At 34.9% G+C, this 15,625-nt stretch overlaps 1 protein-coding gene across 1 annotated transcript; it reads right to left on the bottom strand.

Annotated features, from left to right (window-relative positions):
- Positions 1-1,118: 1,118 nt before the first annotated feature.
- LOC113225394 (leucine-rich repeat-containing protein 47-like) lies at positions 1,119-9,291 on the bottom strand. Its single transcript, XM_026457696.1, has 6 exons — positions 8,549-9,291; positions 6,784-7,218; positions 5,985-6,144; positions 4,447-4,549; positions 4,219-4,371; positions 1,119-1,946 (listed from the first exon to the last, which is right to left on the bottom strand). The coding sequence occupies exons 1-6, from the start codon at positions 9,168-9,170 to the stop codon at positions 1,839-1,841; spliced, it is 1,581 nt and encodes a 526-aa protein (XP_026313481.1). The 5' UTR covers positions 9,171-9,291; the 3' UTR covers positions 1,119-1,838.
- Positions 9,292-15,625: the final 6,334 nt, after the last annotated feature.

The raw sequence follows: 15,625 nt of genomic DNA, 5'->3' as shown, positions 1-15,625 counted from the left end.
ATTTCATTTGACCAGTAAATTACCGAAATGGAAACACGATAATCAAATGCTAGTTACGCGTAATTGCACTATCGATATATGGCATACATGTCTTTTAGTAATAATAATAACCACTGAACAGTAACTGTCAAAATGTTCACTTTCGGTCAAACGTCACTGGTAACTATAGTTACCAGTAAATTACAGTACCCGATTGGTGAACTGTTTTACAAATAACTTTGGTGTTACCACCTGTATTAAGACCAAATGTTTACTAGTATTTCACTGTTAAATACTCGATATCTTAGTATAAAGTAACAAATATTCACGATGCCTCCCTATAACAGAAAAAAATGTGAAAAAAAAAAACTTGGCGGAATTGTTGACGTTTAGTGTTTGATGAAGACCTTAAGGATTCGCTCTGGACCTTTTGGAGGGAAAAGTGTCGTTTTTATTTTGACTTTTAATTATTTTGTGAAATCTAGTTTAAAGTGGAATAGGATAGTGCTATTGTGCCTTAATCGAAGATTAAAACGCGAAATTGTACGAATCTCGAACTAGAATATCCGTATCGGCCCGTTTTAAGGAATCCCGAGTCAATCCAAACACGCCGCCTCAAATTGCCTATCCTCTTTGTGGCGGCCATATTTACAGAAACATAATTAAACTTCATGTTTAGGCTGATGGCTTAGCCAAAGCCTTAATAAATAAAAAAAAAATGAAGACCTTAATTGTGATAGATGACATTATTAATTAATTTCTGTAATTATTACCTATCAAAATAATCGTGAGGGTGTGCTTTTTCAGATGGTGTTAAAACTTTAACATTGGACGTCTTATTGGAATCACAATCTTATTGGAAAAAAGGTTATCAAAGTGGAGGTCATCGCACCTTGAGATTGTTTTTTTGAAAAAAACTTATTCATTATTAAAATACTTTGTGGAGTAAAATATCACATAAACACATAACTTTATTCAATAGAGGTTGTATTAAAACATTTTTTACGTCGTTACATTGTGAGTTGTGATAGGATTCGTCAATTTTCTTCCTCGCGAGTTATAGTTTTTTTTACGCCATTTTCGCGATTTTCGTCGCTACCCGCGATTGTTATTAATTAATTTTAAAAATAGTTGTACATTGTATTCGTATGATTCTAGTGTTAATCGATAGGTATTTAAATGCTTGTCATCTTTATATATGTTTTGTTTCTTAATACAGTGAATGTACAAGGTAGTTAGAGGTTAAAGCGTAAAAAACTATGAAAATTTCTCAGAAGTGTTCAGTGTACTCAGAAATTAACAAATAAAGTTGTCGTATTACAATCATAACTGTAGTCTAAACAAAAGCTACTTAAGTGCTCTTATCGCCTATGTTATTATTTTTACGGTAGCTTAATAGGTTCTTGAGTTTTCAAGTGTTTATATTATACGAGTCTTATTGCCGCCCATAATGTAAACAATAAAAAAGGTACCAACGGATTAGAAAAGTGAGAGGTATCAAATGTCACGCGCGCCGACGATCAAGTAGATATCGACTGCATGAAATTTCTAACGACTTCTATGTCCATGAGTACATTTGGTCAGTTTCCCAAAAATTACTTTTCGAAATTAGTCACTTTATTATAAGATGATCTACATGTCCCTAATTTAGAATTCACGATTTATCTTAAATCATAAACGACGCTCAACTCGAGCGTCATAGAAGTCACGAAGCACCTCTCTATGTTACTTCATAAGTAAATTAAGAAAAATTCAATAAGAGCTAAATTATGAGAACCAAGCCGACTTAAGCTGCTATGTCATTCAAGGCTCATACAGTCACCGAAGATCTTCGGCGTAACGTGGCACAAAGCAGTTGTTTACTTCTTGGGTAACCGTATCACTTTGATGTTGCTTCCTTCGTACAAGCAGTCTGTCCGGGACGGGAACACGCTCTTCAGGTTGCCTTCTAAGTCTACCACTTTCACCTGCAATCAATAACAATAAAATAAATAAAAAATAGCCTTTATCCACTGATTACTTACTACTGCTTAATTCTAACAGTAATAATTCTTAATTTTAACATCAGCATCGGATCTCGTTCTAATCATGTTGCCCTCTGACATAGGCCTCCTCCATATTTCTCCATAAGCAACGGTCTTGTGCCGACCGGCGCCATTCTCGGGGCAGATCGTCTTCCCACATTCTTGTTGACCTTCCTCTATGCCTCTTTACATCTCTTGGATACTAATGTGTCACATCTTTTGACCACTTTCTTTTGTTGATCTTGCCGCGTGTCCACACCAGCGCCAATGCAGTCTTTTGATTTTCGTTGTGACATCTGTCACCTTGGTTGCCTTCCTAATTCTGGAGAGTCTCCATTTGTCTCTCAACTTGATGTGTAACATGCTTCTCTCCATCCCTTGTTGGCACACCTTTAGTCTTTGGCTGAGAGACTTTGTCAAGCCCCATGTTTGGCACCCATATGTGAGCAGTGACATTGGGATAACTTCATTCTTAAGTATCTCTTTGAGCGACCAATAGCGTGCCCAACTGTTGCTTACTGTTCTTTGAATTTCCTTCTCCATTTGTAAACTTGGGGATATTATTTGTCCTAGATAGACAAATTCATCGACATGCCCATGGCAGTCGTAGTACCACTTAGATAATAAATCGCAAAGATCTGACGGGCACTGCCACTGCGCCTGTCACCCTGAGACATAAGTTGACAAGTCCCAAATGCCTGTAATTTCACCAGCACAGAAATAGGTAAGGTGGCAGTATTTCCCTGGACGAATTCTTTCACAATGACCTCTACTGCTACTGAGGTGACCATCGTCACTCGTGAACATTTGCTACATCCATTGAGTATATAACTAGAAATAGAGACAAAATGTCATTGACTTACAAATAAATGGACGACGGGTCTAATACAAAAACCACGAAAAAAATGTCCCAAGTCAACCTATTCGAAATTTAAATTGTAATGTCATCGCAGTATCGCGCTGTCAGTAGAACAAATGAAGACTAAAGCGGAGTTTGGCGCTCTGTATACGATTTTAGCGCCTTACAAGTGCGGACACTTTTTAGCGCGGACCCGACGTCCATGTAATTGTAAGTCAATGCAAAATGTCATTTAATTTGTTTGAAAACTATTCTGCCATATCATTACTGTGATATCTGCGCTCCGATTGGCTGGCCCGAGTTCGAAACAATTGACGGGCGTCGTCAATTGTTTCTCTTTAAATCGACCAGTTAACTTAAGCTTTGCTTTAATGGACCAAAATTGCAAAATTATATATTTAATATTTAATCACCAATGAAATTTGATTCCGTTTGTTTTGTAATTAGGTGTTTTGCTGTTTTTCCCCTCACCACCGAATGGAACAGCACGCCATTGTTAGAGATATAATCTTTATTACAATAAGTACAGAATATTTTTGGAATACACGGAGACATACACACTGGTCAGTTGGTGGTGCTTCTACATTTCAATGCAAACGAGAGTTGATATTCATAAGTGATGTATGACTGATGAGTTACCAGCTTTATTTCATAGGTAAGCATTATTACACTAGAAATCGTCGCAATGGTTAAACTCTACCGCTCATTCGTAAGGCATATTCCCCCGAAAAGAATGAGCAAGAAACTCTAGGGGTTGCTCTTTGTAAATGACATTTGTACACATGAATGTGTACAAATGTTCATTTATAATATATTTTTTTGTTGTATTCAAACACGAGACAAAGTCAAAGACAAAAACATCGAGAGAAAGTTTTTGTTTCACTATAGTTTTAAACCTCATGAATGGCAAATTGATATACAATATTAACCGGAATCTTGTTATAGAAGTGTATATATACATTGCTATATAAATGAATTTGTGATTTTGTGAAGACGACTACCAAGAACACCTAGTTTATTTTTGTTCCTCGTGTTAATGTTGTCTGTCACTATTTTTGCATAAGGAAATTACTATTCCTCTTAACATAAATTACATTTTCATTAATGTACTGTGACGCTATTGTAAGAAGGTTAGTTTCCTTAAACTTATCTCTCAAAGATGCTCTGGGGCCCAAATTGTCAATTGCCCAAACCACATGTTTTCGCGGGACAAAGATTCTATTGATATCGGCGGCATTACCCCAAAGTAAAATGTCGACGAGAAACTTTTTGTACTTTGATTGTAGCACCTTTATTCATTGAGTTGTATTGCAAAAAAGGCACATTTTTAGTTGATTATTATTGTTAATAATGTACCTGTTGAATGGTGAGCGAGTGGAACCCGTCGGGCTGGTCGGACAGTCCGAGCAGCAGGCACTCTTGTAGCATCTTGTTCATGATGGTCCGGCAGGCGCCCAGAGACGCTTGTGACGTCACTTCCACTAACATCGACTGGCTTTGGTGCGACATCTGGCGAGAAATAAATTAATCGCTTGCAACATAAAATTTTAATGTACAGTAAGTCTTTTGCAAACATGAATATACCTTGGTATCTTCTGCATTGGTGATAGGCGGGAAGCTAATAACTCTACCAGTTGCGTCTTCAAGACATGGGTACTTAGGTTTGCCTTCCAACAGGTACAGGTATCTGAAAGAAATTAATAATATGAATTATTTTTGTTATTAAGGCTCAATTCACATTGCGGCGGAAAGCAATAGAAGCGAATTTTTGTAACGATATTATACATAGCATAATGAAAAAAGGTCAATTGTGTAACTCTGTCTGTCAAGTTTGTAGTAAGTGTAATGTATGCCTTGACGATGTTCCATATTGGGAAGCTACAGGCTACAATCAGAGGACATAAAAACTGTCGCAGCCAGGAAAGTCCTTCTGTTCTTTAATGCTGTTGGCCTTGGCTCTGAACTGTAGTTAGTGGTTGTCACATTGGTGTAGTGCTGAGGAGCCGCAAAGGCCCTGAATGAGGTCTAATAATAATTATGTACTTTATATTATTAATTAACATGTTGAGACAAATACACAATTTATTATTATTAAGACATTCCAAGACAAAATCAACCTGTACAGAGTTATTTGTATAATATTGTGAGATTAAGAGACTTTGTCAAGCCCCATGTTTGGCACCCATATGTGAGCAGTGACATTGGGATTACTTCATTCTTAAGTATCTCTTTGAGCGACCAATAGCGTGCCCAACTGTTGCTTACTGTTCTTTGAATTTCCTTCTCCATTTGTAAACTTGGGGATATTATTTGTCCTAGATAGACAAATTCATCGACATGCCCATGGCAGTTGTAGTACCACTTAGATAATAAATCGCAAAGATCTGACGGGCACTGCCACTGCGCCTGTCACCCTGAGACATAAGTTGACAAGTCCCAAATGCCTGTAATTTCACCAGCACAGAAATATGTAAGCTGGCAGTATTTCCCTCAACGAACTCTTTCACAAGGACCTCTACTGCTACTGAGGTGACCATCGTCTCTCGTGAACATTTGCTACATCCATCAAGTATATAACCAGAAATAGAGACGAAATGTCATTTAATTTGTTTGAAAACTATTCTGCCATATTATTACTGTGATAACTGTGCGCCGATTGGCTGGCCCGAGTTCGAAACAATTGACGGGTGTCGTCAATGGGTGTGAGAAACAGAGTTATTTGTATAATATTGTGGGTATGGAACAAAAGTTACTGTTCATGATGCTAGTAATATATTTCTGCGAGGTTATTAGTATTCTGCCGTCCACTATCTGAAATGTGGCTAAGTGACAAAATAGTTATTTGAGATATCTATAAAAAACCTTAACCCAGTTTTAGAATACTGAAATTGTTTAGTGATATTACAGCTATGCATCGTTAGGGTAAGTTCCAATAACTCGAACACGTTAACTAATTTTAACTGTTTTTAAAAGATAATTTTATGCTCTATTTTTTGCTATTTAAAACGGTTAGTCGACCATTTATCACATAGCCGCGTTTTAGTTAGTGGACGGCAGTATATCACAAATAACCCTGTTGGTCTACATCACAATTGAATGATTGCGAAGAGGTTATTTCATACTTGTATATTCCAGAGTAAACATTCCGCTTCTTCTCCTTCCGGAGGGCCTCGGCCTCAGCAGTAAGCTGCTGGAAAAGCTGTTCCCCAGTACAGGGCTTCAGCCGCAACAAAGGTGTCAACTTCAGCTCAGATGGTGCCTTAGCCGTGTATGTGAGGTCTCCTGAAAATCAGTAAATTTCACGAAATGTGATAAACGTTAGAAGAGTTATTCAACCTTATCCCTTCCTCTCCTTTCCATCAGCGGACCACCCGTGCCGGACTGCGTTGCCACAGTTGGACGGTCAGTTCAATACCGTACCGCACTAAAAAGTTTGGCAATTCGTTTTTATACCGAACCATCAAATTGTGGAACCAACTCCCGGCGCATGTATTCCCTCCCCTCTATAACATCGGGTCCTTCAAACGTAGTGTGAAGAAGCATTTGGCCAGACCGGCAAAATGATAGTGACGGAGTGAAGATATTTGTGTTTTCCATCCGTTACTCTCATCTCTGGACTGTATTCGCACTTTCCTTCAGGCGCGGTGCAGTCATTTTGCCGAGTCACAATAAAAAAAAAAAAACCTTAAAAAACTTGAAGCTTGAAGCAACATATCACTGATGTAATTACAGTGTCACAACTATGTTTTTTCATATAATTATTAATACAAAGATCGAACACTCAGAAAAAATTCCTTTGATCCGGCCGGATTCGAAGGAATTTTTTTTGACTGTTCGATCTTTTTATTAATAATTATGTCTTTTCTATTCATATAAAATTACCTGCTTAAACAAAACGTCACATATACTTATACTACATACCTGGAGGAATCTTGTTCAAATCGTGTGTAGCAATTGTCCCTACATTTCTCTTATCGCAGACGGTGTCGTGCAACTTTGTCTGCAGCTGGATAAACTTCTTGAAAGAAGCTTCAGTGAACTTCATATCGTTGATTATGCAGCACAATATGTACGGACGGACAGATCCAACTTGGCTTTCGTCAATTTTCACTTTCAGAATATCGTCTTCTACATGTAAAATCTTCATAGAATGGCACATATCACAAATTTTATCATCTGCTTCAAGTTCCTCTTGTTTCTTCCCTTTCTTGCCTTTACCTTTGGTGGCAGTGGACTGTGTCTGGTCAGATTTGGGGCAGTGTTCCCTGATGTAATCTAATATCTGTTTAGTGCGGCACTGGTCTACTAGCTTCATGAGCCTTTTATCTGCCAGTTTGTTACCTTTTAGGTTAAACTCTGCAATATCAAAGTAGAATAAGTATTCTATTATTTTTAGAATTTAAAAAGGAGTACAATATACTTAACTAAACATAGTCCTACAAAACTGTATATACAGTTTGACTGCTGGATTGAAACAAGTCTCAACTGAGCAAAAAGTTACAAAGTGACACTCAATGTTGTTAAAAATTCTTAAACAATATAATTATTTATCGAGTTCTTAGGTTTTCGTGATTGTTACACATAGGAAATGAAACTATTTTTCTGGATTTAAATTGCGCATATTTGTTTTTTCAACGTCTGCCGTGACCATGGGGGCTCAACCGTACATTAACAATCGCACGAGTTGAGAGTTGAAATTAATATGGTGAATAGATTACATAGTTAGCAGTCTAATCCTAAAATATTAGCTTTAGGAAACTCGTAGTTTTGATAATAAAAATTATTGAAATATTCGAAAATAAGTGATAAGAAACAGGTTTTGTAGGTTAGGAAAGCACAGCGTTTGGTTGTTGCAGTATTATTATTGAAATAACGCAAAAAAATAAACATTTTCGTAAAAAAAAATTAACGAAACGCCGCGCGCGCGGCGTTTCGTTCATTTTTTTTTACGAAAATGTTTATTTTTTTGCGTTATTTCAAAAATTTTTCGCAGTATTGAATTAAACAGCACAAATTAATACGTAATTGTAAATTTAACATAGAAATTCACTATAATTCGTATGTAAGCTTTTATTATTGAACAAATATTTTTTGTTGCAAAAAATAACGAAACGCGAAAAGAACGCCATGTTGTTTGTTGTTGTTTGCTGTTTGATGTATGCATCAATTAGGATTTTGCGTTTTTGCCTGGTTTTAAGTTAAATTTAGTTTCTCATATAACACAGGAAGTGGGGAGGGGTTTGGGGGTGGGTTTTTCCCGCTAGGGGTTCGGGGGGAGGGGTTTACCCCGCTCTTTGGTGCGAAAACACGATTTTTTGAGGTTATTTTTTTCGAATTTTCAAACATTAATATCTCGAAAACTATTAACTTCCTAACTTTGAAACTTTACACGAAGGGTCCCCTCCCCTCCCCCCCCTTCCCCCCTCCCACCCCTCAAATCGTGCGATGGTAATGTACAGTCCTTCCAAAAAACTAAATAACTATAATTTCTGTCACATTCTTATTTGTGCGAGTTCATTTAATCTTATCTGTAAGATTTAGTATTTAAGTTAGTCATCATCATAGGACGTGTGAAGAGCCCTAACCATCAGTTTCTTTGAAGAAGAAAAGAAATATGCAATTTTAGAACTGAAAAAATAGTGGAATGGCAACAAAGAAAAATTTATTTATATTACAAACACCTTACCTTTTAATTTTGTCATGCTGGCAACCTCTCCAGGTAGTGTTTTTAGCTGATTGTCACCAATATCAAAATTTTTCAAAGACGGCATGCTCTTGGCCACATGACTCGGAATTGACTCTATCAAGTTCCCTTTCATTTTTAGATCAGTCAAATGTGGTAAATTGGCATTCTCAACATCCACAAAACTAGTTAATTTGTTGTTGGAAACATCGAGTGTGATCAAGTTGGGAAAATCATTAAATTTAGGCATTGTCTCAATCTGATTGGAACTGAAATTTATGCTCGCTAATTCTTTCATTTTATTTAAGCTGTCTGGGATAGATGTGAGTTGGTTGCGTGACAAATCGAGCACCTTTAGTTTCGGCAGTGAGGTTATGTTTTCATTGAACTGTTCTATTTTGTTCCCGAACAAAAGCAGCGACTGCAGGTTTACCAGCCTCTTTATATCATCTGGGATGTTCGTTAGACAAGTTTCGCTGATATTCAACAGATTTAATCCGGTAAGTTGGAATACAGAGCCATCCAAACCCGTTTCTGATATGCGTTTCGATATAGATGCTCCAGACAACTTTATTTCGTGTCTATTCTCCGATTTTGCGGTCGCAACTTCGGGCCACACACTCATTTTGATTTGAAAATTCCAGTAAATTGTACAAAATTACGAAATTTAATGAAAAGATTACAAACCACGACGCTAACGGAGAAACGGAAAAATGTAAATGTCAAATGACAAACACAAGTGTTGCCAGGGCCTTTGAGTCGAAAATTACATTGCGTTTTTAAAATTAAATTACTTGAATTACATTTTTACAAATTAAGATAAATTTTGCAGTAAAAGTTACAATGAATGGTAACGAGTACGCCCAATAATCTTATTTAAGAATACAAAATCGCTGAGTACGCGTAATTTCTAAAAAAATAAGTACAGCGCTACTAAGTTCGGGGTATGTTCGGGGTCAAGAGCATTTCATGTAAAGCTTAATGTTGTGATTTGAGACAGATTACTTTGTAACATATACTGATTTCTATGTATGTACACAAAAAAATAATGTAAGCAGGATCAAGACAAATAACGATTTAACAAATTATTTATTACACATTCCATTATTTGAGTGCGTTCGTAAACTATTAGACATAACAATGTGTTACTTCAAAAACTCAAAAAAAACTCAACGTTCCCAAAATGATGAAAATTACTTTGAAATAAAAAAATAAGAAAATATAAAAAATGTTATCGTCTAGCAACACTGATAACCACAGAGAAACAAGGCAAATGACATTGCCAATCAAATTATTTTTTTGTTAGGCTTGGACTCATCAGACTAACGTTTTACAAATCCTCAAAGAAATAAATCTACACAGATAATTACAATAAACTTAGAATACGTCCATTACGTCTTACGACCTAACTTTTAGGATAAATATTTTATAATTAATTAATGATTCCCTGGCATACTTCTCGCCTGACGTGATTTACCGTCTGTTGACATAAAGTGAACGTGAAAAGGATTTAAAGTAAATCCTGTTGATTAACCTACATAAGTATATCATTATCATTTGATTAAAAGTCAACTAGATCTAAATCTTAAGATTTAGATATGTATAATGGAAATTATACAGGATGTTTCTAAATATTATCTGATAATGACAATCGGTATTACTTTAGTAATTTGCCATTCAGCAAAAGTGTGACTAAAAGTTATATTTTTTCAATGCCTTGGTCACAAAAACTAATTTCCTATCTTTTTAACTTCTATGGATCTTTTTAATGAAATCCTACTACGTCCTATCACTTCACATAGGGTTTCTTTTGCTGTGCGTAACTTCTATGTGAAACTTGGTTTCGATTGAGTTAGTTCTACCATTTTGTGTTAATATTTGAATCTACTGTAAGATTTTTATAGATACTTTATAGTTTTGTACTATAAAGTTTATAGAACTGCCTCCACAGTCGAGAGAAATATGTGTATGGCCTACATTTATTTCTCTCGTGAGTTTGGGTGTAATTTATGGTTGTCTATGTTTCCCTGGTGCGGGACTATGTTGAGTGTGCGCGTTATTATATTATTATTAAAATATAAATTTATTTCATTATATCTATTACAAGTAAAACAGAATGTAAAGAAGTTATGATAATATCAAAATTGAGAGTAAAAAAGAAACCTAAATATTATACAATCTTCTTAAAACTATACAACAGGTACTCTAATAGGGCAGCTACGACGCCTCAACTGAGTGAATGAGTACCTGTATTTCAAGCATCTTATTTATGCATATTTTTATATTCAAACTAAAAAAGAGTTAATGTATTTATTTAACAACAAACATTTTTGTTATGTAATTTATAAATTAATAGTTACAGATATAATTATGTAATAACTTCTAGCAACCCTTCTGTATCATCGTAAGTCTTATTCTTAAGCCAGAATTTGACGGTCTTTTTACATTCTATCTTACACGAATAAGGCGAAATAACGCAAAGTAGACTTTGTAGTTTTTTTGTTATTAAATCTATAATTGAAGCATTGGGAACAACAAGGGCATTATTATAAAATTGTTATTGCATCAAAACATGTAAAACACTATCTAGTATCATGTGACAAAAACTCTTTTCGATCTGACTTCTAGATGGCGTAATTTTCATTCATTTAGAAGATGGCGCTCCGTCCTTGTGGCATAGATTATAAAAAATTTCGGACCTGTTACCACCTGTTGTTTGTAAAAACTTATTTTAATGTAAAAAAATGTCTGAAACAAGCGACTTTATCCTCAAAATGAAGCATCTCGGTGGCCAGTGAGACCTGCTGAAGATGATACTGTCTATTCATTTCAATACAGCGAATTTAACGAACGATTAAAAATATGTTTAAATTTTTTTCACGTCACCTTTGAGACTGATTCACAATTTATTTCCTTAAAAACCAATAATAAAACGAACGCGGAAAACACAAAGAAAAAAAATATTTTCAAATGTTTCTAATTGTTTTAAAATTATAATAACACGTGAATCTTTTAATTATTATTATTTATATGTCCTATTATAAATTATATATATATATATATATATATACATATATTATATATATATATATATATAATATATAATATTAATTTAATATATAATAATATTTTAATATAATTAATTTATATATATTATTATATATATAATATATATTGTATATAATAATATATATAAATAATAAAGTATATAAGAGTCATATTATAAATATTAAAACGATATTATAAGACATTAAAACTTTATTTTCAATTTTCCCGGTTCTCACTTTTACGTGATACGCCCTTGTTACACCCAATACTTCAATTATCAGCGAAAATACAGAAAGCGGTGCTCGCTGGTTCTTGGAAATAGGTCCTTGACCCCGGTCGACTATGCTGCTGTCGGGAAACAGCAGGCATCATTAACATCATTATCACAGCCGAAAAATGTCCACTGTTGAACATAGACCTCCCCCAAAGAACGCCAAAACGATCGGTCTTGTGCCGCTGGCATCCAGTAGATGTATTTTACGGATTATTTAGGCACACATATGTATGTATCTATGCAGACGTATCTATATTTTTCCTCTTATCACTTCTAAATCAGGTAATACATCATATAGACTTACACGTACAAAACCCAAATACCTTTTAATCAAGGGATTAGTAACTAACCAGTCATAGATAATAACATGTTATTATATCATTAATTGAAACATAAATTTAATTGCATATATGTTAGTTTATTTGTAAGTATGTATGTATTATTGTTTGAATTTGAAGAGATTCTTACACCAGCGTCACAATAAGTGGTAGGCAAATACATTTATGAAAATGTAATTTATGTTAAGAGGAATAGTAATTTCTTTATGAGAAATAGTGACAGACATAACATTAGTACTAGGAATAAAAATAAACTAGCTTTTCTTGATAGTCGTCTTTACAAAGTTAAAAAATAATTTAATGGGCAATGTATGCGCTTCTATAACAAGACTCCGGTTGATATACAAAATTTGCCTTTCACGAGGTTTAAAACTATAGTGAAACAAAAACTTTATACTAAAGGTTATTATACAACTTCTGCGTACTTGGATGACTAAAATCCGCGGTAGTAACCCGTTTAGCTCACGGAGGTAGTCTCAATCTCTGATGTTTGAAAACAAAAAAAAATATATTGTTAATTTTAAATTTTTATTGAATTGATATTCAATTATTTTTTTGTGACATTACTCCACTAGAAGATCGAACACTCGGAAAAAATTCCTCCGATCCGGCCGGATTCGAACCGACGTCTTCTAGCTTCTATATATTGTAAATGTTGAATGTGTGCAAGTGTTATTTACAAAGAGCAACCCCTAGAGTTTCTCGCTCATTCTTCTCAGGGGAATCAGCTTACGAATGAGCAGTAGAGTTTGACCATTATGACGATTTCAAGTGTAATAATGCTTACCTATGGAAAAAGATTATTTTGATTTTGAAAGAATGTCCGTTTGCACTAAACTTAAGTACGTTTTAAACCCATACTTGCAAAAGTCACTCTTAATATATTGTGTTAAGAGTGTCTTATCATTTTAAGCATTGGTTTAAGACGTACATACTTAACTTTAGTGTAAGTGGACATAATTGTTACTGACAAAATAGAGGGTAAACGACCTAAACAAAGTGGTTCGTAATGATGGTGTGATCAGGGGGTTTACTCCCGTCTGCTACTGTGTTCCGGTTTTGAAGGGTGCTGGTGAAATTACAGGCACATGTGACTTGTCAACTTATGTCTCAGGATGACAGGCGCAGTGGCAGTTAAAATTATTTTAATTGAGTCATATTTCAAAGTTGTAGACTACGTGTTAGATATAGATGTATGGAAAGACAACGTGAGTCTAGATTCCACACAAATATGATTCAAAATTATTCTATAGCATTTAAGTTTATTTGAAAAGAGCAATCCCTAGAGTTTCTTGCTCGTTCTTCTCAGGGAGGTCAGCGTAGTGAACGAGCAGTAGCTTAAAAAATTACGTTTTCAAGTGTAACAATTTTACCCATGGAATAAATGATTTTTTTACTTTTCTTTAAATGTCCCTCAGACATTTGCGATTTTATCGCTGAATGCCATTGCAACTGTTACTTGGTATCATAAAAAAAATTGTTATTTCTTCCTGTTATATGATACTAAGTATCGTTATTGTTAAATGTACGTACATGCACTGTGTTGTTTTGTTTTTGGAATACGTTATTTCTATTCCAAAGATATGTTAGTATTAAAATTAAAAAAAATCATTTCAGACTTCTGAAGGTGGTCCATACAAAACAAAATTAAAATTTTAAGGAACTAAGTGTTAGTATACAATAAATATCCAGATGAAAAAATAAAAATATAAAATAAGAAACATTAATATGTTCATATTGTGCAATGTCGTCCACCGGGCTAACATTGGGCTGTCCCAACTATGCACACCTCTTCCTCTACACGGCTGCTGTATTATTTCGAATTTCATTTTATAAAATGTATTATGTCCATTTCCCAACAATATTACTTTCTCATTTTGTCAGTTTATTATTAAGGTGGTGCCGATGCGACCTCTTTCATAATCAACTCACCTATCGACACCTCCAATGAACACTAAGCCAACTTAATTTTTCGACTTGTTCTGTTTTTATTCGGTTTTTTTCTTTTTTTTTTAAAAATTCGTTTTTTTTTGTTCTTGTTTCTTTTTTTCACAGAATTCGGGGAGGGATAAGATTATATTTATATTAAACCGCCATATTTATTTACTAAGGCAAATAAATATGGCTGTTTACAAAAATAACAAAAGACGACCAAAAAATAAAGATGGCGTAGTGTTCATTGGAGGTGTCGCTATTATCTCTCGTTCCTGGGTGTCTACTCTCCTTCTTCATCCGACATCCGTCCTAAACAATTATTGTCAAATAAGTAATACTCGACAAAATGAAAAGACGTTACGGTAGCTGAAAATCTAACAGTAAATGGTGAAGTGGAGAAGATTTATCGCCTTGAGAGTGTACTTGCTCGAGGTCACGATCTTCAGCAGTGAGGGACCGACGGAGGAAGAGAGAGGAGACTTCCGAAATTATTATCGAAAAACTGACCTTTCTTTGTATGAGACTAGCAGCTTGATTTTGATTGAAACTGAGTCTATTCCGAGTCGAGGCGCATAATTGAGATTCACAACTGACCGATCGGAAACTTTTGACATTTCAAACAAACAATAGTTGAATTAACTCACAAATTAGAATGATATAGTAGGAATCAGGTTCATCTTCTCGCTCGGCAACCCATCTGATTTCGAGACTCGATCCATTCCGATTTGAATTAAAACCAGCCTGCTGGCGAAGGACAATTGGACGTAATTAAACAAAAATGATTCAATGGACATCCAGTCACTTTCCGAGATATGGCAGTTTGAAGTTTAAAAGTATTTCTCATTCTTGTTTTATTTTCAAAACTTATAATGCCATGTAACTCCAGAGATATTTATTTCAGTTTATATGTTGCATTTTTTTTGCTGATCTAAGAGATTAGATTTTAGGAACCGTTTGGTACATAATTCATTATTTGATAATTTTGTGGATGGAATCCTTTTTGCTTCTACTACTCCTAATACGTCCATTTATTCGAGACTTTTATATTTCTTTTTATATTCTGCTTTGTACGTTCGTGGGAAATCTTGCACGAAACGCGTGATTGCGCGCGCAACTGACGAGTGCAATCGCGCAGTCTTTTCCTATTTACTTTCTTTACACGCGCACTCAATCACGCATGATTGCTGTATCACGCGCGAAAGAGTGTCTGTGTAAGGCCCTCTAATGTTTTAAGTTGTTATGTTGAAGATGAACCCTTCTCAGAACTTTCCAGTACTTATCCATTGTACATGATCAGGAGCACTTCAAACTTGCCACATGAGATTGAAATTCTACTCTATATTGCTTGCCATAAGAGTGGTTCTTGCAACCAGCTTTATTATTTGGTAGACCGAATGTTAATATTAAAGTACTTTATTATCGCAACACATAGATTAATTATATGAAGTAGTAGAGTAAATACGCATGAATTGTATAGTCAATAAC

This window comes from Hyposmocoma kahamanoa, unplaced genomic scaffold (assembly GCF_003589595.1).
Source record: "Hyposmocoma kahamanoa isolate Upper Pololo Valley unplaced genomic scaffold, ASM358959v1 160, whole genome shotgun sequence".
Taxonomy (NCBI): domain Eukaryota; kingdom Metazoa; phylum Arthropoda; class Insecta; order Lepidoptera; family Cosmopterigidae; genus Hyposmocoma; species Hyposmocoma kahamanoa.
This window is presented reverse-complemented; position numbering and strand designations above follow the sequence as displayed.

Bases quoted from the DNA above. Each gene is read 5' to 3' on its own strand.
- LOC113225394 (XM_026457696.1), bottom strand. From the start codon at position 9,170: ATGAGTGTGTGGCCCGAAGTTGCGACCGCAAAATCGGAGAATAGACAC. The intron at 4,550-5,984 runs GTATGAAATAAC...AATTTCTTTCAG, and splicing joins GTTTACTCTGGAATATACAA to ATACCTGTACCTGTTGGAAG. The intron at 1,947-4,218 runs GTACATTATTAA...TATTGATTGCAG, and splicing joins ACTCGCTCACCATTCAACAG to GTGAAAGTGGTAGACTTAGA.